At 38.2% G+C, this 26191-nt stretch overlaps 3 protein-coding genes and 1 non-coding gene across 4 annotated transcripts in view; 2 read left to right on the forward strand and 2 right to left on the reverse strand.

Annotated features, from left to right (window-relative positions):
• The window catches only part of LOC103032403 (zinc finger protein 239-like), a 183023-nt gene that overhangs the window by 15865 nt on the left and 140967 nt on the right, over positions 1-26191 (forward strand). The gene's annotated exons all lie outside the window — the stretch shown is intronic.
• Positions 1-26191, forward strand: part of LOC125803869 (zinc finger protein 436-like) — a 154955-nt gene that overhangs the window by 9445 nt on the left and 119319 nt on the right. The gene's annotated exons all lie outside the window — the stretch shown is intronic.
• LOC111188982 (uncharacterized) lies at positions 1625-5067 on the reverse strand. Its single transcript, XR_007440237.1, has 2 exons — positions 4518-5067; positions 1625-3165 (listed from the first exon to the last, which is right to left on the reverse strand). It is a non-coding gene; the product is annotated as an uncharacterized LOC111188982 (transcript).
• Positions 15502-25946, reverse strand: LOC125803859 (uncharacterized). Its single transcript, XM_049482347.1, has 10 exons — positions 25595-25946; positions 23444-23540; positions 23140-23295; positions 22745-22905; positions 22479-22615; positions 22289-22382; positions 21851-22183; positions 21577-21748; positions 21357-21484; positions 15502-18460 (listed from the first exon to the last, which is right to left on the reverse strand). The coding sequence occupies exons 2-10, from the start codon at positions 23535-23537 to the stop codon at positions 18137-18139; spliced, it is 1599 nt and encodes a 532-aa protein (XP_049338304.1). The 5' UTR covers positions 23538-23540; positions 25595-25946; the 3' UTR covers positions 15502-18136.

Here is a 26191-nt window from a genome sequence, read left to right on the forward strand (position 1 = left end):
TTAGTCCTAAGGGGCCTACACAATTAATAATCTTTAATTAATACTTCTTTCTTTTGATCACTCCACCCCTGATCAGTTCAGTTAATTTTGGTCCTCTCCACATTTCTAGTTAAACTGAGTCACAATCTGTATTTTTTTTTATTTTAAAAGGTTTAATCTGTGTGTTTTGATTCGCAGACGAGTATTTTTAATCAGCTATCAGAAAAATCTCATCACAGTTTACATGATTAGCCACCTACCGTTACCTTTCTTTTAGAAAAATCGCTGAATATACAGATATGTTTACCATCAGCTGCTCCAACTAGCTGCCTGAAATCACAGCGAACTGGACTTTCCCCACACTGACCCTTCTTTGCGCTCCGCAAAACCAGCAAGCTGATTGGCTGTTTCTCCTGAAAGGCGGGACTTTTTCCTTGAACCGGCACCACGATTGGTTAAGAGACACAGAGCGTTCAGAGCCCTGTCTCCTCAATAATAAAGTTTTTTTACAATTTAATATAATAAGGGAAATTTACGGGAAAATACTAATACGGGAGGACGGCGGGAAAGAGGAGTAAAATACAGTAGTTTCCCGGCCAAAACGGGAGACTTGACAGGTATGTGATAACTGACTACAGATTAAAAATCTTTTAAACCCCACCAATGTAAATTATCACTGACATTCAAACACATGTCCACATGTCAACTCTGGAACCTTAAAACCTTTTAATGAAAGTCAATGTACATATATTCTCCTGATCAAGTTACTCTGCCGGGATTAAAATAATGTCAGATTATATGATTTTGCAGTTTACTGGCCACAGTACACAAGTTCCCAATATTCTGGGTTATAAAAACACGTATACAGAGTATTGGGATTGTCAACTCAACTATCAGACTCATGAATGATTCTCACACTTTACCCACCCCAACAGCCCTCGATCCCCACCATCTTACCTGCCATATTCTATTAATAACTGCACATTAATTCACACAGTGGAACATCTACATGCTGAATATTACATGATCTATTTTACATATTGTTTTTATAATGGATCTCAAAGATATACTTTTTTCCATGTATATGTTTACCTTTTGTTCGATTTATGTACTTATTTTGTTGGGTAATTTACCACAGCATGACTTGGATGCGAGAAAGATGACTGTAAATCATAGTTTTGACATTAAAATATATTGAAGTTTACTTGAAAAAAAATTCAGCATTACAGATATATAAAAATTAAATAAATTAATACATCAGAAAAGAGTAAAAGTACATCAACGAGTCAACACATAGTATAATTATATCGCGATAGGTCGACACATTCATAAACCAGAGCGGGAGAGAAAGAAATTAAACAAGGGAAGGGGGTGAAGATCTTTGGGTGTTTCCTCCCCTCCCATAACACAGACTTCACCCAAGCAGTTATACCTTTATGCAAATTAAATGTTTATCAGGATCCAATACAATTGGATAGATTGTGTCAACATGACTATTTCAGCAGTGTCCAGTTAACAGTTTGTTGTCCAGCTCAGAATATCTGATCAACTCAACAAGTCTGGGCAACAAGTTCTTATCATGGTGTTGTTCATCTCTGTGTCCTTCATGAATATATTATCTACTTACACTTATTAATAATACGAGTGAGTGTGTGGATATCTTTAATAACACCCTTTAGAAATAAAACAAAGTAATCAAAAGCTCATGTAAACATAGGCACTTAAATATGTATAGCATATAGCATCAGGAGATTGCCTTTCGAATCCTGTTCATGTAGCTTGCCATCAGCTACCGAAGCCCTGAGAGAGCACAATCGGCCTTGCTCTCTCTGGGTGTATAGTTGGCGCTCTCACCCCAAATCACTCCAAAGGGTGATGTCGATCAGAACAAGGCTGTGTCTGTGAGCCGATGTATTGGAACTGAGTTGCTCTGTTTTCCTCCGAGTGCTCTGTGATGTTACTCAGTAATGCTGCATCAGCAGCAGCTCAAAAAGAGTTGGTGGCTGGCTTCACATGTGTTGAAGGAGGCATGAGCAAGTCTTCACCCTCCTAGTGTTTTGCACCATGTACCATGAATTTACTGTTACACCCTTTCCAAAGTAGTGTTTCTAAAATAATAAAAGATGGTTGCTTACCACAGTCCACTGTTTCCCCATGCATGTAAACTTACAGATAAATTAACTATTTCTTAAAGGCACAACAGTAAGTTGACTGTTACAATGGGACTAATGCATCTCCAAACTTCTTTTCATACAATTGTGTGTCTTAAGTGATTGTACATGCCTGAAGTTCGTGGCACACTCTGAGCAGTAATATGGTTTCTCTCCAGTGTGAATGAGCCGATGTGTTTTCAGATCACCCTGTTGGGTAAAACTTTTCCCACATTCTGAGCAGTGATACGGTTTCTCTCCAGTGTGAATGCGCTGGTGTTGCTGAAATTGACTATGACGACTAAAGCTCTTCCCACAGTCTGAGCAGAGATATGGTTTCTCTCCAGTGTGAACAAGCTGGTGTCGCTGGAGATTACTCTGATGATTAAAACTCTTCCCACAGTCCGAGCAGTGAAACGGTTTCTCTCCAGTGTGAATGCGCCGGTGATTTTGGAGAGTACTATACCTAGAAAAATAATTCCCACAGTCTAAACAATGATATTGTTTCTCTCCAGTGTGAATGAGCTGGTGCTGCTGGAGATTACTCTGTTTGGTAAAGCTCTTCCCACAGTCTGAACAGTGAAATGGTTTCTCTCCAGTGTGAATGTGCTGGTGTTGCTGGAGATGAATCTGACGAATAAAACTCTTCCCACACTCTGAACAGTGATATGGTTTCTCTCCAGTGTGAATGCGCTGGTGTTCTTGGAGATTACCTTGTTTAGTAAAGTTCTTTCCACAATCTGAGCAGTGATATGGTTTTTCTCCAGTGTGAATGCGCTGGTGTGTTTTAAGATTAATCTGATGAGTAAAACTCTTCCCACAGTCTGAACAGTGGTGAGTTTTCTTCTTGTCTGTACTTTTCTGCATTTGCGTGTGAGGTGTAGGAGAGAGTGTTTGTTGAGTATTGGAGATTTCTTGGGATGCCATGTTCTCCCTTTCCTTCAGCAGCATACATTTTTTGTAAAATCTTGTATTTATGAAGTCAAACTTTATCCATTTCACTTGGATCAGGAAACAACTTGGAACAGGAACACTTCTAGAAGAAAAAAACATTTGTTTAATTTAAAATGCCTACAAATTCTAGTAAGGGGTTCTCAACATATATTTAAATTTGTTGGTTCACTAAATTCTAAAATAAAAAAAGGTTTTCCTGTACACTGAATTCATTCAGCTGCTACAATCCTGAAATACATCACCAAAAAAAAGATCAATAAGCATGACATTATTATTAGTGGTAATTTTCACGGGCTAGCCAAACAGCATACATTATGTATTTATTAATTTTATATGAAAACATTCATCCAGTTATAAAAGTAATCTGTTGAAAAACTAAAGGTGTGCTCACAAACTTATGTTTTCAAAGCCTAACAAAACACACTTTAAAAGTGTCTGCTCCAGTGCCATTATCCTGATAAAATTAACTAAGGCAACATTGCAGGTAAAACTTAGTGCACTGGTATTTTGAATTAATACCACTTTATGTCCCTTTAAGGCGTAACATAATTTCTAATAAAAGGTGTAGACTTTGAGGGTGCCATGACAAATTACCTTCATATTTACTTTGTGAATACTACTTAGCTTGGTGTGCCTACCAATACACCAGTAGGACATTCACTTATCTTGACCTGATTCTCTTTAAGAAAACCACCTCTGAACTGCGGATTTAGACAATCCACCTGCCACATTGTGTTCGTGTGATTTTCCAGTAGAATTTTTTGGCAACAGTACACACGTTTTTACTTTTCTATGTAGGAAATACATGCAGAGTATCGGATCTCCAGGACTAAACTATAAGACTCCTGAATAATTCTCACTCTTCACAACACCCCACCTCATCTACCAACCACTGACAAGTAACCCCACTGACACTAACCAGCTCTCAGAAAAAAAAATTTAGCTCTAAAATGAACTGCTATGTTTCACCAATAACTGCACATTAATTTACACACTGTGAAACATCTGCATATATGAATGTGTCTACACTTACTACATCTACATGCGAATTATCTTATTATCTATTTTACACATCGTTTTATAATGGATCATAACCATATACTTTATGTAAAGGCGTGAAAAAACATGTGACCACAAAGTAAACATCTCTACAGTTAGCATGAATAAGTTTGTAAACAATAGCAGCACAATTTAACACTTTAACCCACCAGACAAGAGAATTAAGGTTTGTAAGTAGCCCCTAAATCTCCTGTTCATCTAAAATAAAGCAGAATGAAAGTGTTGATCAGAGATAACTAGGAGAAGATGATCCTCCAGCTCCTGGATGAAGCTGCTTGTGTGTGATGTTAAATGCTGCTCCTTCTGAATGTGTTTCTGTGTGTCTAAGAGTAAATGTAGAGCAGTGTGAAGGTGAAGAGTGGAACATCTCCATACCTGCAGCAGGTGAGCTGACGGTGTTCCTCCAGCAGAGCAGTCTGAGTACAGAGGTGTGGAGCTGCTGATCAGAGCTGGATCTTCTGCTGCTCCACTTTACTGGAGACCGGGGGAAACTCTAACCACCCTTCCATATTCACCTACAGAGAATACAGTCTTCATTTTAAACCACAGCAAACATCTGTCCAAAGCGCTGAAACTATTAGAACATGTCCAATCAATACATCACAATGACTCTGTTACTTGATCTGATTCAATACAATAAACAGCCCTGAATCCACCTTAACCTCCAACAGTCTGTTGCTGTGTTTCTAATCTAAAGAACCCCAGCTGCAGGTCTCCTCCGGATCTCCGCTGAGGAGCCAATCACATCGCAGAACTCTACTCTCGCCCAGGAGCTACATCCGACAACCAACTGTCAAAATAAAAGTGTAAAAAACATATTGTGACTATATTAAGGTTTTAGTGTCTGGGACTAACTGGCCTGTTAGCATTACCTAGCTAAGGATTACAGAGACGGACTTGGCTATACACTTCATATCTATATTACGTCCATTTTATTATTAAAATATTAACATTTCTGAGAAAATAAGACACCTTGCTGAAAGCTGAAATGCTAACTTAAGTGTTAAACTACCCTTTCAGCTAAATTTACAGCTAGTTTTATAATATTAACTTAATGTAACATGATAAATATTGAGCAGTGATAAGATAAATTATGAGCAGTGCTGGTGTATTATAAGTGTAAATGAATACTGTAGAAATGGATGTGTTAGTCAGTAATACTTAGGTTTAAGTGTTAAAGTTTAGCTGCTGGGGTTTTCTCTGCTGCTGCAGCTGAGCTGTGAGGTAAAGTTTATTTATTCATTATATTACACAATATTACACTCTTGTGCTCCACCCTGAGGATTTATTTTTTTAATTAACACACACTGTACCATCACCTGCATCTTTAAACAGTCCCAAGCACAATTATTTCAAAGTCTGATTCTAATAAAAATTTCAAGTCATAACCTTTATACGTTTGAAATTTATTTCAGTATTTAAAGACCAATAAGGATAATATTTTCAGTAGTAAATTATACAATTATCAGGATGTATCATCAGATATTAAGGAAACATGCAAAGTTCAAGCACTGTCAGTTATTGTCAGCAGAACCCCAGACAGTATTTTCCATAGACTGTATATAGCTGGACAGAGCATCGTCTCTTAAAAGTGAAGCCACCACAGGTCGGGCGCCCCCTGCTGTTCGGCTGCAGAAAGCTGTGTAACTCCACCCATCCCCATAGGTTTCAATGGCAAAACAGACAACATTCAATCACGTTTTTTTCTAATATCCTGTAATTCTACCTCCATTATTTAAATGCAACAGCTAGTGTAACCTCTGCTTATATTGTCAAATTTTTTATATCCCCACAGAATTCGGTTTTTAAAACTTTATTCGGCTCTATTCAAAAAAGGTGTGGTTATGGGCGGGACCAATAACAGACCGTCAGCTCCGCTCCGCTCCCCCCGGGGTTATTTAAATGAGTAGGCGGTCTCTCCACAGTCTTTCTCCCTCCTCTGGTCTCTACTGCGCAGACTCTGGTCTCTGAATCGCCAAAATGGCCGAAGATTTTGGCTTCATTTTCATTGAATGAATGGGAACGGCGACACGGCGTCCATCTTTATATACAGTCTATGGTATTTTCTTACTAGAACTGTGTGTGTGGTAGGTCACAGAAATCTGTGTGGGTGTTGGCCTCTGACTCCACCTGCTGCTCGTTCCCCAAAAATATTTCCAACCCTGAGTTTGCCATGGGAGCTAGTCAGCACTGTGATTTAGCTGAAACAATCTTCTACCCATCATAAAAAGCCCCAGTGTTTCTCGCAAAAGCTCAATTACCAAAGACGGAATGGAATAGGAGTAAATATTGACAGTAAGTGAGAAGACCTTGAGCTCAGAAAGACTACAAGACAGACACCAAGCTGCTACTTTTCTCCAGAACATATGAGCTAGTTTAGCCAGGTAATTTATCACAACCACTAGGTTAGCAGGGATAACAAGACAGAGGGTACTTGAGATAACTAGGTTAGCAAGGTTAGCTAAAGTGAACTGGACAATCCTGGCTAAGGGCGTTTTCACACCAGCACTATTTGGTCCAGTTAAAACTGACTCTGGTTCGTTTTTACCCTTAGTGCAGTTTGATCAAGCAGGTGAAAAAACAGTAATCGCACTCGGGTCCGGATCAAAACAATGGACACCACATCCTCTTGCTGGTCACGGTCCGGTTGTTTTGATCTGATCCCATTCTGAAGCGGTTCGCTTGCGATCTGTTCTCAATCCGACCCGACTATCAAATATACTACTTTTATTTCAGCTAAACTGCTGATAAGGTGCAGTTTAGTCTGATATATTAGCTAGATAACGCTGATTACCACAGCTATGAACAAATGCTGTCTCTGCTGCTCCATGGGGTGGTGGTGTACAGTGTGTGTTTATCGAAAATATGTGTGTTTTGATATATGTTTTTCACAATAAAATGAGCCAATGCCAATGAGTTTGAGTTAGAAAAAATATTTTTTTAGTATAATTTGATGAAAAATGAAAACGGGTCCCACAGACCTGAACACCACACACAAGGGTTAATCCTGAAAGTGTCTGCCTTAGCACACACATTTTCTACATACAGGGATAGTAATAGTCTGTAATTTTTTTTTTTACAGGTTACATCTACAGAGCTAGCACATACTTGTCATACTGTGAAGTACGATTTGACACAATAAAAAAATGCTGGCAATCTACTCCCATTTTCTATACAAACAGATGCCTCTAACAAGAGCAATCACAAGATGTTTCCCTTTGCCATATAGCTTTTCACTCCAGAGCATGGGGTCATCAATCCTGAGCTTTCTGGAAAAACCTAGATCTGACTTTGGATCACATGTGTGCTTTCAGTGCAGACATTACAAATGTAAACTACGGCATTCACAATTCAGTCTTCAAAGTTGAAAGTAAAGTTCAACAATGACATTATTCAAGACAACTGCCATGCAAATATTGTTCACAACACTACAAAATGCCTTGGATCAGCTCTCAGTTGATGTGGAAAATGTAGTCATTAAGGTGTTCAGCTTTTTTCCATGTCTGCCAAACGGAGAGAATCCCTAAAGGAGTTTTGTGCCTTTTGTGATGTTGAGTTCCATGAAATCCTGCACAGTGTGGTGACCAGATGGCTATCATTTAATCCCACAATTACCCACCTGCTGGAAAATTGTGCTGCTCTATAGTCATATCTTATCAGCATTGGTGATGATTGTCCAAAGCACCTGCAAGCATTGCTAAGGTTGAAAAGGGATGCTGCTGGAGTTGACAAAGAGATAAAAATAAGTTGGAAAAGCACTTCAAGTTGTGAAATATTTAATCAACATTTGTTTACTGAAAATATATCATAATTTTATAATTTAATTTGCTACAATACGGGGTTTCACGATTGTGTGCTCGGCACAGTGCTGACGCACCAGTGTCGTTCGTCCCATCACTACTTGTTGTTAGGTTCCTGTTTTCTAGTTTAGTCTTCTTTAGTTTCGTTTTCCTTGTCTAGTTTTCATAGTTTAGTTATCCTAGTGTTGTTTATTCTTGTTTTGCATTTTTCTACCCGTGTTTGTTTGTTTTGTATAGATTTTGTTTATCATGTTTGTTTATTAGTTTGTTTATTTTACTAAATATATTTCTGCACTTACGTCCATCCCTCTCATATGTGAAAGGCCCAAACTTCTGCATAAGACTGTATGATAGTATGCAGCCACTGTTTTTCTCACTGCATAAATCAAAATGAAAAAAAATTACGTACCATAAAGAAATAATATAATTTCATTTTGAGTTAAAGTAACTTAATAATATGCCAAAAATTCAAAATTAGATGTTCTCATAATAATGAGAGATATTTTAATCTAAATGATTACAGCACATTCATATACACGAATCCTAAACTGCAGTAATGACATTTGTGTGGGAGGATAAAATGAATCTGATTCTTTGACTGATTGCAATGGAAGGTACAGTAAATACTGTGTTTAGGGTAAAGCTCTGAAAAGCCAGAAGGGGGCGACACATCCATCCTAATTCTTCATCCTCCCTTCATTTTCTGTAGTTCTAAGCATAAACTCCTCCTCTGTGCTGTTCTTTCCAATCAGTCTGTTTCTTCACTTTTCTTCATTCTGTCTTTCAGACTCAATCCATCATGAAACACTTGTTGAGAAATCTGCTGTTTTTTACTGCTGTTATTATTGGTATGGAAGATTTCTTTCATCATTATCAGATCAGTAAATGATTTAAACTTTCTGTTACAGATCTGTTGCTCTGTTTTCACAGATTGCAGTGGAGAAGAGAGCGTGGAACAGCCAGTCAGAGATGTGACTCGCTCTGAAGGAACATCAGTGACATTAGAATGCAATTATCAAACATCTTCAACCTCAGCAGATCTGTTCTGGTACATTCAGAGATCCCATGACTTTCCTAAATACATTCTGAAAAGAAACACATATTCAGCAGGAGATAACGGAACAGAGTTCCATGAGAGAATGAGTTCTGCAGTCCAGTCTACATCAGTTCCACTGAGCATCCAGAAGCTGAGTGTGAGAGACTCTGCTGTGTACTACTGCGCCCTGAGGCCCACTGTGACATCATCACATTCACCCATCATACAAAAACATGCAGCTGCAGCAGAAAACACACACACACACACACGTTACGTTCCGATGATCTGAAAGACAATATATTCACTATTTAACTTCATTCACAAACAACTGACAAGATTTATTTCTGTAATAATCAGCTTCCACTATATTAGGTTTGAATATATGCAAATGATATTTACTAGTAAACACCAGTGCATCTTTTAATTCAAAAACCAATCTGCTTCACATTTAATGATAATTAAAATGCCAAATATTAAAGAAAAAAGGTCCAGCATATATTAATATACCTTTAATATGTAATGAATGTGTTCTTCTCGTGCAATATATATATATATATATATATATATATATATATATATATATATATATATATATATATATATATAAATATATATATATGTATTTTTTCTGAAATGTCAGCTAAGATATACGTCAGTAAAGTCTCTATTTTAAATACTGAAATGTAAGTCAGTTTGTAAACCCGAACCCATGTCTGGGACTATTTAAACTCTTTAATACTCTCTGTTGAGATTTTTCACTAAATTCACCTCAAACTGAGAGATCTGGAGTTTTCAAAGCTTTATTTTTTTCCTGCCAGTATTCTGAAGAATTATAAATTAATTATAAAGTTCTAGTGCTTACACACCTCTAATTATGAGCATTAAAGCATAAATGCATCATTAATAGTATTTAGCTACAGCTACAGCATCTTCCACAGCAAATTATCCACTGTAGTGTGAAGACCGAGTTTTGCTCTACACTGGATGTACTTATTATGGGGAACTCCGTAAAATACTTTTTTAATCAAATGCAAAAACATTGCTGTAAATTCAACACCCCCATGTGAGAGTTTCCTTATTACAGCAAGTAACTGCAAATAGCAGTGGAAGTTGGGACATCAAATGCTTAATGAGTGACACTGGTAGCATTCTGTGTTATTTTGGTTCAAAATCAGTTTATAATGTATACAGTACTGAAGAAGTGTATGCCTATTAACCAGGTAATTGTGAGGTACAAACTCTAAAGTACTAGGTAATTATTTTGGGTAACAAGATGGTAAGTACCAGAACAGTTCAACTTAATTACACTGAAATATCTCACAGGATCTAGGTATTAAACAGGTATGTGGGAGGTGCAAACCCCAAAGTACTAGATCATTATTTTGGTTAACAATACGGTAAAAACAAGGAAAGTTCAATTTCATTACACTGAGATATCCAACAGGTTCTAGTTTTTAACCAGGTAAGTGTAAGGTACAAACCCCAGTAACATGATGATAAGGAGTTGAATCAGCTAGGCTATGTGGACGAGCCTCTATAGGCTAACTCTTACCTTTTATGTAAAGGTTATAGAATCAGTTTGAACTCTCTTGCCATAGTCAGACAAAACTACACACCATACTAACACAGAATGAACAATGTGTTTTTTTTATGAAATGAAAGAACAATGTTTCTCTGACCTTCACTCCTCTGTTCTTATAACTAATGTAGGAGGAGTCTTTACGTGCTTGAAAAGTAGCTCCCAGATCTCTCCTCATTATCTGAACACTGGAGTCAGCATGATGTTCCTGTGCTCTCTGGCTGTGTTTATCATCATACTTGGTAAGTGGAATTAACTAGATCTTTATCTGTGTGAAATATATTTCTGTGTTTTAGAATCCAGCTTTTCTGTGTTGGTTTTGTGGTGATGTGTCTGAGTGTATCAGTGATGAATTAGGTGGAGTGAAGTTCATCTTTTCTACAATGCTGATGTAAATTTCTTCTCATTGTTTTTTTTTTATTTCTCTACAGGGAACGGTTCTGCACAGTCAATAGATCCAGTGAACAAAACCCAGCTTTATGCTCTTAAAGATGAGACTGTTGTTATCTCCTATAAATATACTGGAAGTGTGACCAATCTGCAGTGGTATCGTCAGTATCCTGGATCCAGACCAGAGTATTTACTGATGATATATCCCACCACAGGATCTGTAAACCGAGCAGATCCTCCTTTCCCACAATTTAATTCTACAGTGGATTTAAGTGAAACAAGAGTGAATCTGATCATCTCCTCTACTGCAGTATCAGACTCTGCTCTCTACTACTGCGCTCTGACGCCCACAGTGACAGAAACCCACCAAACACTGTACTAAAACTTATGACTCTTGCTTTTCTCAGGAGGGGGCGCTGTTTACACATTTTTATACTTCATCAAGCGTTCCTGTCTTCATGTCAGCCTGCATTTAAAGATGAATCACCTAGGGACTGTGCAGTAACTGTGCAGGATCTTTACATCACTGTTCACAAAGGCACAGCATGTTTCAGGGCTGATGTTGATGGAATGGGTGAGCGTGCCCTGGAGTCCACAGGTTCCTCTAGAACTCTAGAACTTTTGCTGTTTGGATGCATTCCTGCAGCACTTTACTGTCCTCAGCCTGTTCAGAATTCCCATTTTCTACATCTCAGAGAACCAACACAGCTGGTGCAGCTGAGGGTCGACAGCAACCCCTCCAACCAAAAACACTGGACCCCAACACCATCCCTAAACACCACACACTTAACACAGCACATATAGCTTATATAATCAGTTACAAATGCATACACTATATACATACACTTACAGACTTACACACATGCATATCATCCCTTTAAAAAAAAGTTTAATTAAGTGTACAATTAGAATACTTCTTTTAAACTCAAATTAAGCAAGTATGCATTCAGTTTACTGTATTTGTACTTATCAGTGACATACTAAACAATTATACTTAAGTACACGTGGCTTATACTGTATATGTATACAGAAAAGTCTAGGTATAATTGGCATTTTCTCGTACTTAAACTTTTGATCAAAATATTCTTAAGAAAAGTACAATTTAAGTACTATTCTCTTATATGTAAAGTATGCTTGGCTTGTAAACATTTGGCCAAAATATTCTTTTAAGGTGTGAGAGTTTAGCACGTACATATTCAAGTATATACAAGTATTTCTAGCTATTTTTTATATGTGTAGTCTAACAGTAAATCTAATTAAAGAACACTTAAAAAGACCTACATCTAAACTCAGTAGTATATATCTCACAGTGCTAAAATTATGTATATTATATACAAGTAAACTGTATTATGTCAAGTTCACTTATAAGTCTTCTAAGTATGCTTTAAGTATAAAACCGCTATACTATTACTTTACTGAGAGTACACTTAGTGTATTTAATAAGCTAAAAAGTGGAAAAGAAGTTTATAAGTAGTAAATTAGAAGTACATGTCAAAGTTCACTTTTAGTATAGTTCAAAGTATTACTGGACTACAAAATTTAACTTAGATGAAAACTACATACTTAGAGTTTACTAAATGTATAACTAAAGTACACTTAAAAGTATACTTCAAAACTTACAAGCAGTAAACATATTTTTGCCCATATTAATAAACTAGTTGTGCATTCAAAGTGTTCTACTTGTATACCCAAAACATACATAAAAGTATACTTTTATAAACTAATATTTCCTCACTCTTTTTTCTAACTTTTATGTATATACTGTATGTATTTATTTATTTATTTTTTGCTCTTTTTATGTTATAGTATAATAAAGCTGTACACATCTGCCTGTGAGCTCTAACTGTACAATCTTATTTCTGCATTATGTTCACTATGTGATGTTTTTCAGATAAACAAAATTAATTCACAGTTATTGGTACCACTTTAAAATAAGACTAACTTTATAAAGGGTTTATAAATGGTTACTAATTAGGTTGTAAATGCTTTAAAAATCATAAATAATCATTTATAACACATACGTAGAAAGGGCAGCAATGACCTGTTGTTTGCCAAATAGTGAATTATATTACACACAGCCATCTATATTGTTGCCCTTTCTACGTATGTGTTGTAACTGATTATTAATGGGTTTTAAGGCATGTACAACCTAATTAGTAACCACTTATAAACTAATTGTAAACCATGTATAAGCCCTTTATAAAGGTAGTCTTATTTTAAAGTGGTACCAAATTATTACAAATAATTCTAAAAGAACATTTTACACAAAGCATTGTTTCACCTCACTGAAGGTCAGGATCACATGATGCTCCTGGATGGTAGAGTAAGCCTGTAAGATGAGGTGTTGAGTGAGTGGGTGGAGCTGAGTGTGTAGTAGAGAGGATAGTAGAGAGGAGAGCTGAAACTCAGTGTGTTCTTCTCCCAGTGTGTGCTGCACCACCATGATCATTTTCACTGTACTGCTGCTCTCTGCTCTTACAGGTAAACAGTTCAGAGATTATAAACCTATGAAGATCTAACATCTACTAACACACAGTTTCCTAATGCTGTTCATTAGCTACATGCTAACAGATCTATGAATGGTGGGTTAATCATTAATTCTATGATTTTATTTGTAGGTAACAGAGCTGAAGACGTCATCACTCCTGTTTTTGCTGTTGAAGGTCAGAATGTTACCCTCTCCTGTAACTACACTGTAAGTGCTGATAGTCTTCACTGGTATCGACAGTATTCAGGCTCTCCTCCCCAGTTCCTCATACTGGATTATTCAGGGACCACTATTAATGCTCAACCTCCAGTTCCTGGAATATTCATCACCCATCACAAAGGAATAAAAAAAGTGGATCTGAACATCTCCTCTACTGCAGTATCAGACTCTGCTCTCTACTACTGCGCTCTGCAGCCCACAGTGACAGAAACCCACTAAACACTGTACTAAATCTTCTCTTGTGAAATATGTAGAAACACTGATATTTCAGGAGGCGGCGCTGTTTCTCTTCTGCTTGTTCTCCTTCAGCTTCCTCAGCAAACACTTTATGTCAAACACTTTTTTATACAGAGGGCCATGTAGATTTGGGGAATGGGTCTCAGTAAATTCAGTTGTAGTACCCTGATAAAATACCACAATGCTGCTTACAAGACTCTTCAAAAATGCGTTTAATGGAGTATACACCACAGTGTCCTACCAAGGAAGACTTTTATGAATTTTGGTGTGACATCAATTTGGATTATTAAAAAAATTAAGTATTTTTTTTACTAATATATTTTGTAATTGTGTATGTGTAGAAATAATGCAACTTTATAAAAAAATATCTATGTGACTACAGAAAAATATTCACACAAGGAGTCCACTTTATCTAATCAGTAAATATTTAATACAATTTTAGAAATGTAGTGTTTTCTGCTGTAACACTCCCAGCTCTCCTCAGCAAGGGCAGTTAGATAGCATTATTCTAATTACATAATTCTCATAATTCAGAGGATCCAGTGATGTTTAGGAGAAAAATGTACACAGAATAAAATGTACAGTTCTGTACAGAATATTATAGAGGCTAGAGGTGGGCGATACCGGGAATTTTGGTATCGATCCGATACCAAGTAAACGCAGGGCCAGTATTGCCGATATCGATACTGATACCAATACTTTTTAATATTTAAGCTTTATAGATCCAAATGATCCAAAAACCTAGGATATAATTTCACCAAACATTGTAAGTCATAACAAAATACTTTAGTATCACAATCAACATTTTTGTTTAGAAACAATGGAACAGTAACAAAACAAAGTTTAAATATAAAGTAAAAAAATATTTAAAAATAAAATAAAAATTCTCCCCTCACTAGACATCTTTTCTAGTTCTTTGTTTCTTTTTTTAATAGAATTGTCATTTGGAAAAACAATAAAAAATAAGGAATTGTCTTCCTTTCAGTGCAATTCAAATGCAAGTTTTTCTTAAATAAACAGAGTGTAAAAAAATATCACTCATCACAAATCTCCTGAGGTAGAGGCGTGTCGACTCAAGGAGAGCGCTGAGTGGGCGGGGCCAGGCTGAGCCTACCTGCATGGCGTTTGGCTGGCTTTGCTGAGCCATGTGACGCATGTGCAACAACAACACAGCAAAATCAGCAAGCACAAAACAACTCTTAGAGAGTTAATTTCAACACTTTAAAAGTGTCTATATGGGTCCACTCCCCAGGGTGTTCTTTTAACACTTTTCAAAGTGTTGGAATGTTAACACTGTGATATTGTTAGTTTTGACACCGTGGAGAGTTAAAACTGAACACTGTTCAACACTATTTAGTGTTGAGCTTTTTCAACACCAGAGTGCAGTGTTATGAAGAGACTCTTTGGAGAGTTAAAACTGAACACTGTCCAACACTACTTAGTGTTTAGTTTTTTTAACACCTGAGTGCAGTGTTATAAACTGACTATGTTATGTTGTCAATTTTTACTCTACAGGAGTTACCTTTATGTTGATATTGATTTGCATACTGCAGGTTTGAGAGTCTGCAATTAGTTTACTTTAGCTTGAAAAAGAGAATGACATACTTGACTTGTTTGACATGTTTAACATTTATTTTTGAACATGTGCACCACTTTCAAAAAAACATTCAAAAACATGTTTCCACCATATAACAATATGGTACAATGAAAGCCCTGCTACCATCTTCATTGGAATACTGCTTATCAAAAGGCCTGAAATAAGTAAGCTGGTCTATACAAACAACAGAAAAAACATCACAGCTCTCCTCAATAGAGTATCCATTAAAGTGTTCATCAAAGTACAGTGTGTTTGTACTACCAGCTAGTATGAATGCATGTTCTTCATGTATTATTATACAACAGATTTTTTTGAACTCTGGAAGGTCATATGATCCAGTGCAAATGAACAAACCAACCTCATACTCAGTACCAAAATTTCTGACCCAGTTAGTAGTTGAAACAACAGAAAATGCCTCCAACTGTAATGTCTGTCTAAGTACTTCTCCACCCTCTAAGCTAGAGAGTGCTTGTGTTCTTGTAGGACCAAACTCAAATCTTTTGAAGTTATAGTTCTCATACTGACATGCCATTTGACGCTGATGCTGCTTTACTAAAGATTTTATGAGATTTTTGAAATTTTTTTGAGATCTTTTAAAAACACGGTGTTTAGCCTCAAACCTCATACACCAAATATGTAGAAGAGGGCCAATTTGTTTAATACACCGTGGATAGTGTATCATCAGGTGGTGTTTCGGAATCAATTTCCTATCAGGATACAGTAATTTGAACATATTATGGTGATCACAGATCAAATGTTTCAAGTAACAAATCATGCCATCAGTAATGATTGGGGAGAACACTATGTTGACTATCTGTATTAAAAGGAGAAGTAGTTTCCAGTGACTGTTACCCCTTTCAATTACATCACCAAATATAAGGGGTGTCTTGCGTAGAACACACCATGACTGTACAGCATTCAAACCTAGGTGTTTGCTATTGTCATCCAATTGTAAGCCACTTGGTTTGTTTTTGCGTTCTGGGTAACCATAATTAAAGCTTTGTATCCTGTCAGACAATGTGTTCACAGAAACATAACCCTGTTTAATAAGGTAAAGAAAAAGCAGCTTAAGTTCATACTGTACGACACCCTCTAACAAATCGTGCATTATGTCAACAGCATAGTTGTCAGAGCTATGGAAATACTGTAGAGAATTGAATGCACAATTCTTTTTAACACCACTTACTGAATGTTGAGCAGGATTTTCACTAAGTACCTTACAATGTTCAGTGTGAAGTTCTTTTGAACGGAAAATTACACCAGGATCATCCTCAGTAAATACAGACTGTATATCCTCCTTACAAGTCAAACAAAACCTACAGAAATGTGTTCCACTGAATGATTCCACAAAACCTAACAAGCCATTTAATGCAAGGTTATCTCCTGTAATTTGAATTACTGAGCCAAACAATGGTTTTTCAAAATAAGGAAGGTGTATTCCTTGGGTTTCCAAAATTTTTAGATCATCAATAAGAGGCTTCAATATTTCATCAAAACCATATGTCTTCAGGTCGCTACTGTAAAAAAGAGTTGCAAGATGTATATTCATTAGCACAGAGTTACATTTAGGTGGTAGATTTTTCAGAGTAAAATAGACACCACCTATTTTGTGTACCCCCTTCTTGGAACCTAAAGGGTTGGCGGTTTCAAAATCGTCATAATAGAGCAAAATCTGTAAAGCATGCCTCTCTTGTGAGAACAGGGAATGATTATGGAAATACGAACCATCATTAATGTCTTTGTAAATGCCCTTTTCACTCAATTTTTCTTGCAAAAAGCTTTTTCTTATTTCCTCATTTTTGAAAATGGATTTGAGAGTACCAAGAATTGGCACATACATATACTTGTCTGTTACAGGGAACTCACTGTATATTCCTGTAGTTCTATCTCTTCGTACATCCATTCGTACCCCAAGGACATGTTCTTCAGGTTGAACTATTTCCCATCTTTCATTAAAATGTTTTTGTCTCTTAGCCTCTGTGTTCAATGCAGAAAAAGGGTTATCAAGTTGATCAAAACAGTGCTCTATTTTCGTTTTTAAAACATCTGAATTTGTTTCTTCAGGAGAAAAGGTTTTACGAACTGCCTCTCGTGTTTGGTTGTGAATGTCATTAACAACTTCTTCCATTGAGCTAACAATTGTTTGAACAGTGCTTTCACAAATACCTGCTGCTTGTAAATGTGCAACAATTGAACCACACATAGATGACAGCTGGGACGTACCATCAGAACTCTGTGAATGTACATGAAATGCTTCCGAAATAGCAACAGAAGTTGAACTTTGTGGTTGATTACTTGAAAACTGCACCTCATCTTCACTTTGTGTAGTGAAATCCTGGGTAGTGTCCACGTGGGGAAGGGTGGTGTCCCTATGTATATTGTTCAGGTGCTTCCTAAAACCACTGTAAGTACAAAATGATAAAGAACATCCTCGCTCTCCACATTTCAAACGTAAACTTTTGCCAGGATATAAGCCATGGTGAAATTTCAAATGCTGACAAAGGAGCAAACAACTACGGTGGTGCACTTTACAAACAAAACATGTGAACATTTTCAACAAACTGTTTGTTCAGCTGTTATGTTGAAGCAGTCTTGCTGCTCCAAGTTCCTGAACACAGGGGATCTCCTTGGCAATTCCAACAAACTGTTCAGATGTTGTGCTGTAGCAGTCTTGCTCTAAGCTCCTTAACCCGAGGGCTCTCCTTGGTAACTCCAATATCAATATTATACACTGTGGTCTGCACAAATGTATAAAAATTGCTCAGAGCTTCATCATAGGAGAGACTGAAGACATAGTGAGCTTTAAATAGCTCATCAAAAGCAGCCACCAATGTCTGAGCCTTGCATGGAACAGCCTTCTGGTCAATGATGATGTAGAACTTTAAGATTTTGTTCTTTTGCTCACCAATGCAGAGGAGGAAGGGCTGTTTCGTTTCAGCTCTTTCAAGGAAGGTAGTGAGACTGGCTCCTTCCTATAGAATAGAAATATTGGACATATTACAAGTCAGGGCAAGCAATGATCACAATACTATTTTCTCCTTGAGGATGTTTGGCACTGCCATTACATAATTAGACATGAAAATGCATTAGAAAAATATATATATTCTGTTATGTCTAAATCAGTGGTTCTCAAATCTGCACATTTAAAGAGATTCTTCTGCTGCCCACAAACCTAATGTAATGACAAAGTTAACCCCAGGTTAAAGTGGGTGTGATTGAGTGAATAGAAAATTACAGCATGCAGGGCAGAGGCCCATCTGGACCAGAAGTGAAAAATATTATTCTAAATGTTCTCTGAATCATTCTTTCTAGTGCTGGGCGATAAAACGATATCGATAGTTATCGAGGAAACTATATATCGCGATAAGTCGGGGCGAGAAATTCGATAAACTAAATTTTCTATTTCCCGTTTAAGTAGCGTTGTGAAAAGGCGCAGCACGAGATCAGGCAGCACGCTGAACTGCTGCTCAGCCCAGTACAACCCCTCCCCTCCCCTCTCCACCATCCCCCTCCGCCCCACCCCCCGAGCCCCTCCACTCTGAACTCCTCACATAGCGGCTCCTTCTCTCCCATTTACTGGATAAACTTCATTTATACTATTCAGCGGCGCTACACTGGAAAACTCACCTTTTAAATATGAGGCATGCGTCTCCAAGATATTTAGAGAGGTGAGCTTGTTCAGATTTCTGAAGGCAGGTAAACGCTGCTCTGTTTGCTGCTAGTTAGATTAGCTTGTCTCCAGTTTAAAGTTAGCGATGTTTAGGTGTAAAAGGGATCTGTGCAATCTGTCATCATTAGCTAAGATGCTTTCACTGCTTTTTACATTCTAATAAACTAATGGGTAACGCACGTTAGCCGTGTTAATCCACGTTTCGTGTAAATTAAGGTTAACTTCAGCACGAGTGAGGGGTTAGTATATAAACACACAGAAAGGAAGCACTTTCCATCTTTTTTCCTAACTCTCACTGTTTCTGTTAGAAAACCCTGAGGGCAGCATTCTCCTCTGTCTTTGTGTTTTATAGTTTTTAACAGATAGAGAGTCTGTTATGCTGGATATTTTACTAAATACAGAAGATTATATAATCTGTCTAGCTGTATTTGAACTGAGCTAAACATTGCTGTTACTGAACTGGAGTTTTAAATACACTTAAGTAATGTAAGTCTAGTCCAGCGTTTCTCAACCTTTTTTCTATCACGACACCCTTTAAATATATGCGAGATGTCACGGCACCCCAGTTTACCGGGGGGGGGGGGGGGGGGGGGGGTTTCCTGGCGCAGTACTTCAGGTGAGGACAGGGGGGGGGGGGGGGGGGGTGCTGGCGCAGAACTTCAGGAGAGACCGGGGGGGAGGGGGATGTGCTGGCGCAGAACTTCAGGTGAGAACGAGGGTTGTTGCTGGCGGAATATGAAATAAAATAGCGCGTGCATCGCGTGGGGGACAAAAACTTTACAGTGTGTCCCAATTTAAGGGCTGCATCCTTCAGAGGCTGTATTAGAAGACAGATTGCGTCACAGCTGCGCAGTAATACACCGCCTCTGTGGGTCGCAACCTCCAGAGTATGCTGCCTGTGAATTGGGACACACCCCGACACGGGCTGACTCTGGAAAGGAAATATGCACGTGAGGCGCAATATTTTGACGGCACCCCCGATGAAGCCAGACGGCACCCCAGGGTGCCGCGGCACCCTGGTTGAGAAACACTGGTCTAGTCTACTGAAAGCCAGTAATGTTAGTATAAATCTGTACTGCAGTAGAAGTGGATCATTTCAGAAACTTGACTTTATTCCTCCCACCTCCATTATAGGCCACTTTTTTTAAAATATTTAAATGTTAGCTTAATTTAAATGTAAAAAAAAACTAAAGGCTCTTATTTAAAAAAAAACATAAGCAGTAAATTATCTAAAATTACAACAAATAGAAAATAGAAAAACAGTAAAACATATGTAATACATACTTTTTATATGACCAAAATTAAACTAGACTGAAATCTGACTAAAACTAATAATATCCGATAGACTAAAATGTAACTAAAACTATTATACATTTTAGTGAAAAGACTAAGACTGTATCAAAATCACCTGTCAAAATGAACACTGTGATATACTCTTGTATTTTGCTTTATGTAGTTGCCTGCATTCAGGGAGGGGAATGATCTTTTGATTAAATATAATTTTATAAAAATAAATAAAGTGTTATTGCAATTTAAATTAAACAGACATATAATGTAAAGGGTCTTACATATTTTTTAGTTTATATATTTGTCCCCTTTTTAAAATTAATTTAAAAGCTGTACCCACCTGGCAAGATGTTAACATCCTAGTGTCTGTCCACAAGGCTCTGAGCCTGCTAGTGATTTTGTCCATAACTCCCTTATTCTGTCACTTCTGAGTAAAAATAGAAACCTTTAAGTGTAACAGAAAGTGATTTGATTTATATCGTGATACATATCGATATCGGCTGATATGAAAAACTATATCGTAATAAGATTTTTTTCCATATCGCCCAGCCCTAATTCTTTCATTAATTTATTTACTCATTCATATTCTGTCATCAACTCATACTTTTTTAGGGCCGAGGTGGGTTTGGAGCCTAACTGGAATCATTAGGCACAAAGAAGGAATACACTATGGACAGGGTGCAAGCCCATCACGGGCAAATACAAACCTTGAAATGCAATATATTTCAATTGCTGACACACTAACATTGGTGTTTTAATAGTGATCCGAGCCAGGGATTTAACCCACTCCCCCAGAATCCTTGAGCTATGTATGACAGACCACTGTGCCGCTTTTGTTACCAATCAAAGGTTTCTAATGACAAGACACACCAAAAAATATGTTAAAAAAAAAAAAGTTAAACAGTACATACTGGAATGTATCGCACAAGATGGTTAGCTGCCTGGGCTGAACTGATCTTCGCTGTTTTTTTCTGGCCTCTCGCAGTTGGGGGAAGTAGATGTAGAAGCAGGAGAATTGCTGACATGTCACTGTCCCAACCTAGAGAACAAAGGTTTAAGAAACAGTATTTAATTGCCAAATTAATTGAAAAATCTTTAGAATTATTTTGGGGATTAAAAAATTCCATTTACCATAGATATCCTCAGGTTGGGGTTCAATTGCTGACAGCAGTTCCTCAGCATACTGATTTGGGGCGAGTGTCCTGCAGTCGCTTATGACTCTGGGCTTGAAAAAAGTAGGCCACTTCGCTAGAAACCTACTGGACACCTCATCTCCAAACATCATGGCAAAGTCCTGGTCAATCTTTTAAAAAGTAGACACACAATTTCCATACATGATTAATTGTACAAAGGTTGTCCAAAAACATGTGAAGACCTGTCTTATATTTTAGTTGATTTTTCTTACCAATCCAGGAATGTCAAGGAAACGAGGAAAGTTGTCCAGAACAGACATTGACGCATCTTTATCACGAACCAGCTTTTGTCTATACTGGAAAGTTGCCCTCATTCTCTCTTTGACCACAGATTCATCTGTTGAGTGCCTCATTGTAGATAAAGCCTCCCTGCACTCATCACCAAACAGCTGTTCAACATCTGGTAGAGCTTCTCGTCTGCTTCTTGGACTATCTTGATAAGATGGCCTTGAATAACTCTGGGAGCCAACAGAGGAGTTCCGCTGAACAGTCTTAATCCTCCATGCTAGGTAGCCAGTGTTACCCACAGGATCGTAGTAGTGTTCCTGTTTTGGACAGAAAAAAAATCACAGGCAAAAAAGAAACTGATAAATACCAATTACTGGGAAACAGCAGTTTGGGTCCTCTGTTTAACATTAACGTTAACTTACATATCCATTTTCAGAGTATGGATCTTGGAGGTATGGAAACAGAGTCACAATTCCCAGCGCATAATTAGTTCGTGCACTTGATGGTGGAATCCTCCTAAAAAAAAAAGAGAAAAGAATAAAAAAAGAATATAACTAAATAACATCCTTAAATTTTATGGACTTATTCTTTAAATGTACTTGAATGTCTTACCCATGTGTCTCGATCATATCAGCCACCAGGATGTTCACCATTTGTTTCCGTTTTCCATCTGTAAGAGTTTTGGTCTTGTTATACTCCATGAAGATTTCTTCACCCTTTGGATTGGCCTTGAGGACATCTTCAACCATCTTCAAAAACATAATTGAAAGCAATATTACATTTCCTAAATAAGAATACCCCAAGACTTCAAAAGAATATAAATACAAAAACTTAATACTTGGCAATATTAAAATCAAAATATCTTCACTGAATTTTACATGTTTTGCTTGATCCCGATCCATCAATTCTGCTACCCTCCTTCTCTTTGTTGATTCAAGGATGACTGTGGAGTCGGATGAACTGGATGACAATGGGGATAATGGAGTGTCTGACACTACAGAAGAAGATGATTCCTGACTAACAATTTGGACTTCCAGATCTAGGAAATAAAAAAAGTACTAATTAGTAGTAAAATTAAGTTTTCCACTTGCAACCTGTGATTCGGAGTTGGCCCCAAGCACACCATAACTCTAAATTAGATAAGCAATTACAGACAATTAATGAATGAACAAATTAATAAATTTAAGGAAATCTATAAACCAACAACCAATGTGCTCTTTTTGTGTTATGTTTTTCTATTATCAGCAAAATTCCAATGACCAAATAGGCTTACCTAGAACTGGTTGTCTAAAGGAAAATTTGAAGTTCAGTACACCTGACTTCACAAGGTCCTCGAAGATATCTTCATCTACTTCTGTTCCTGATTCATCAGTTAAGACGAGCTGATCTTCTTTCAGGTTTTCAGGTTGCAGACCAAATTTTGTGGCAACTAGAACAAAAATATTTTGGAATAGTAACAGTTTTATAAATTGAAAAAAAAAATGTGTTCAGATCATGATTTTGTTAGTTGTTAGTAGGCAAAAAACTTATTTTCTTGCCTTTGTGTATTTTTGCAAAGTAAAAAAATATATACTGACTGTCTTGAAGAAATCTTTGGTATTCCAAGGTTTCCTCAGACTGTGGAATCTTGATGTATTTTTGTTTTCCTCCATACTCAACTTTAGCTAGCATATCCTACAGGGAAGAAAGTCAAGGTTGTGAACATTTACTAATAAATTATCACTCTGTCTTATCAGCAAAACCACCACATGTGAGATATGGCATAAAATTGGGTTCAAAATCTCTCCTGAATATGGTAATAAATAAATGTTTGTAACATTAAGTATATTCACATCTTGATATAACGATCTGCACAAACATTCAAGTAACGTTATTTGTTGAAACATGCCAATATGTTAATACACAGTTAAATTTTTTGCTTTTTACAAAGTGATATAATACTTTGTCACCAAGCCAACTGTTCTGAAAGGTTTTGGCCCCAGCAGGTTGGTAGGGCTGGGCGCCGGTTGCCGTGGTTCTGGTTTTGGGGGGGTTTGATGTGGGATTTACCAGGGGATGCTGCACACACAACTACATCATTACAATTATGATTAAGTTAATGATTACACATCCCGATTTCCCTCGCTAGCATTCGGCACACTGACACAGCTAACTAAGTTACCAGCCCCACACCCCGAGTTCCCTCGCTAGCATTCAGCCCGCCAATACAGATAATTACCAGCCCCACACCCCGAGTTCCCTCGCTAGCATTCAGCCCGCCAATACAGCTAACTACCAGCCCCACACCCCGAGTTCCCTCGCTAGCATTCAGCCCGCCAATACAGATAATTACCAGCCCCACACCCCGAGTTCCCTCGCTAGCATTCAGCCCGCCAATACAGCTAACTACCAGCCCCACACCCCGAGTTCCCTCGCTAGCATTCAGCCCGCCAATACAGCTAACTACCAGCCCCACACCCCGAGTTACCTCGCTAGCATTCAGCAAACTAACACTGCTAACTACCAGCCCCACACCCCGAGTTCCCTCGCTAGCATTCAGCCCGCCAATACAGATAATTACCAGCCCCACACCCCGAGTTCCCTCGCTAGCATTCAGCCCGCCAATACAGCTAACTACCAGCCCCACACCCCGAGTTCCCTCGCTAGCATTCAGCCCGCCAATACAGCTAACTACCAGCCCCACACCCCGAGTTCCCTCGCTAGCATTCAGCCCGCCAATACAGCTAACTACCAGCCCCACACCCCGAGTTACCTCGCTAGCATTCAGCAAACTAACACTGCTATCTACCAGCCCCAGCCCCGAGTTCCCTCGCTAGCATTCAGCACACTAACACTGCTAACTACCAGCCCCACACCCCGAGTTCCCTCGCTAGCATTCAGCCCGCCAATACAGCTAACTACCAGCCCCACACCCCGAGTTCCCTCGCTAGCATTCAGCCCGCCAATACAGATAATTACCAGCCCCACACCCCGAGTTCCCTCGCTAGCATTCAGCCCGCCAATACAGCTAACTACCAGCCCCACACCCCGAGTTCCCTCGCTAGCATTCAGCCCGCCAATACAGCTAACTACCAGCCCCACACCCCGAGTTACCTCGCTAGCATTCAGCACACTAACACTGCTAACTACCAGCCCCAGCCCCGAGTTCCCTCGCTAGCATTCAGCACACTAACACTGCTAACTACCAGCCCCACACCCCGAGTTCCCTCGCTAGCATTCAGCCCGCCAATACAGCTAACTACCAGCCCCACACCCCGAGTTACCTCGCTAGCATTCAGCCCGCCAATACAGCTAATTACCAGCCCCACACCCCGAGTTCCCTCGCTAGCATTCAGCCCGCCAATACAGCTAATTACCAGCCCCACACCCCGAGTTACCTCGCTAGCATTCAGCACACTAACACTGCTAACTACCAGCCCCAGCCCCGAGTTCACTCGCCAAGTTTATTTTTACATTAAGTTCAAGTGTTAGCTAAGAAGTACTTAAATGTTAATTAATAGCTTTAACCTACAAAGCACACGACAGACCTAAGTTCACCAAGTTCAACGCCTGTCCTTTACTTAAACACCATACACAAAAATAACCTAGCTAATTAACTTAATTAACAAAAGTGTAACCTATCTAACGTTATATTCAAACAGATTCTACAGAAATGTAACCTGTTACAGCATTTACCAATGTAATTTGTAACCTAACAGTTATAACTTACTGGTTAATTTTAATGTTACCTTATATGCTCTTCCTTGAGTTGATGTTGCTTTGTTCCTGCTGCGTTTGTGTGTTCTGTAAAATGGCTTCCATAAGTTTAAAAAAAACTGTGGGTGCGGTTAGTCAATAAGGGTAACACTCTGGGAGTTAACCTAAGTCCTAGAATTGAATAATATTTGTGTTAACACTCTCAGAGTTCATTTTAAGGAGAGTATGTTTAACACTCTGTTTTTACACTGCTTGTTTTTCTACTGGGAGTGAATAGAAACCTATACGACTCTATCCAGAGTTGGATTTACTCTTGCAATAGTCAGATTGACTCTCTACTCTCAAATATTTCATCAACACCAGATTTTTAACTCAGGTGAATTTGCTGTGAAGAGACCAGAGAGTAGACTGTGGTGAATCCTCGTGCGCAGCAGTCAGTGCGTGCGGCAGAGAAAAAAGCTTGAATATCGATATTTTTACACAAGTATTGCTCAATACCAATACCAGCGTTGGTATAGATATTATCGATATTTGGATCGATCCGCCCACCTCTAATAGAGGCAAGGTTTTGAAAAGTCCATTTATTCTGGCGAAAGAAAAAAAACGAAATATAGGCATACGAGGACTAC

This window comes from Astyanax mexicanus, chromosome 8, assembly GCF_023375975.1.
Source record: "Astyanax mexicanus isolate ESR-SI-001 chromosome 8, AstMex3_surface, whole genome shotgun sequence".
NCBI classification, from domain to species: Eukaryota; Metazoa; Chordata; class Actinopteri; order Characiformes; family Acestrorhamphidae; genus Astyanax; species Astyanax mexicanus.

Excerpts from the sequence above, each read along its gene's own strand:
- LOC125803859 (XM_049482347.1), bottom strand. The coding sequence starts at position 23,537 with ATGCTAGCTAAAGTTGAGTATGGAGGAAAACAAAAATACATCAAGATT. Across the intron at positions 23,296-23,443 it reads CCAAAGATTTCTTCAAGACA|TTGCCACAAAATTTGGTCTG; the intron begins GTCAGTATATAT and ends TTTTTGTTCTAG. Across the intron at positions 21,485-21,576 it reads CCAACCTGAGGATATCTATG|GTTGGGACAGTGACATGTCA; the intron begins GTAAATGGAATT and ends TTTGTTCTCTAG.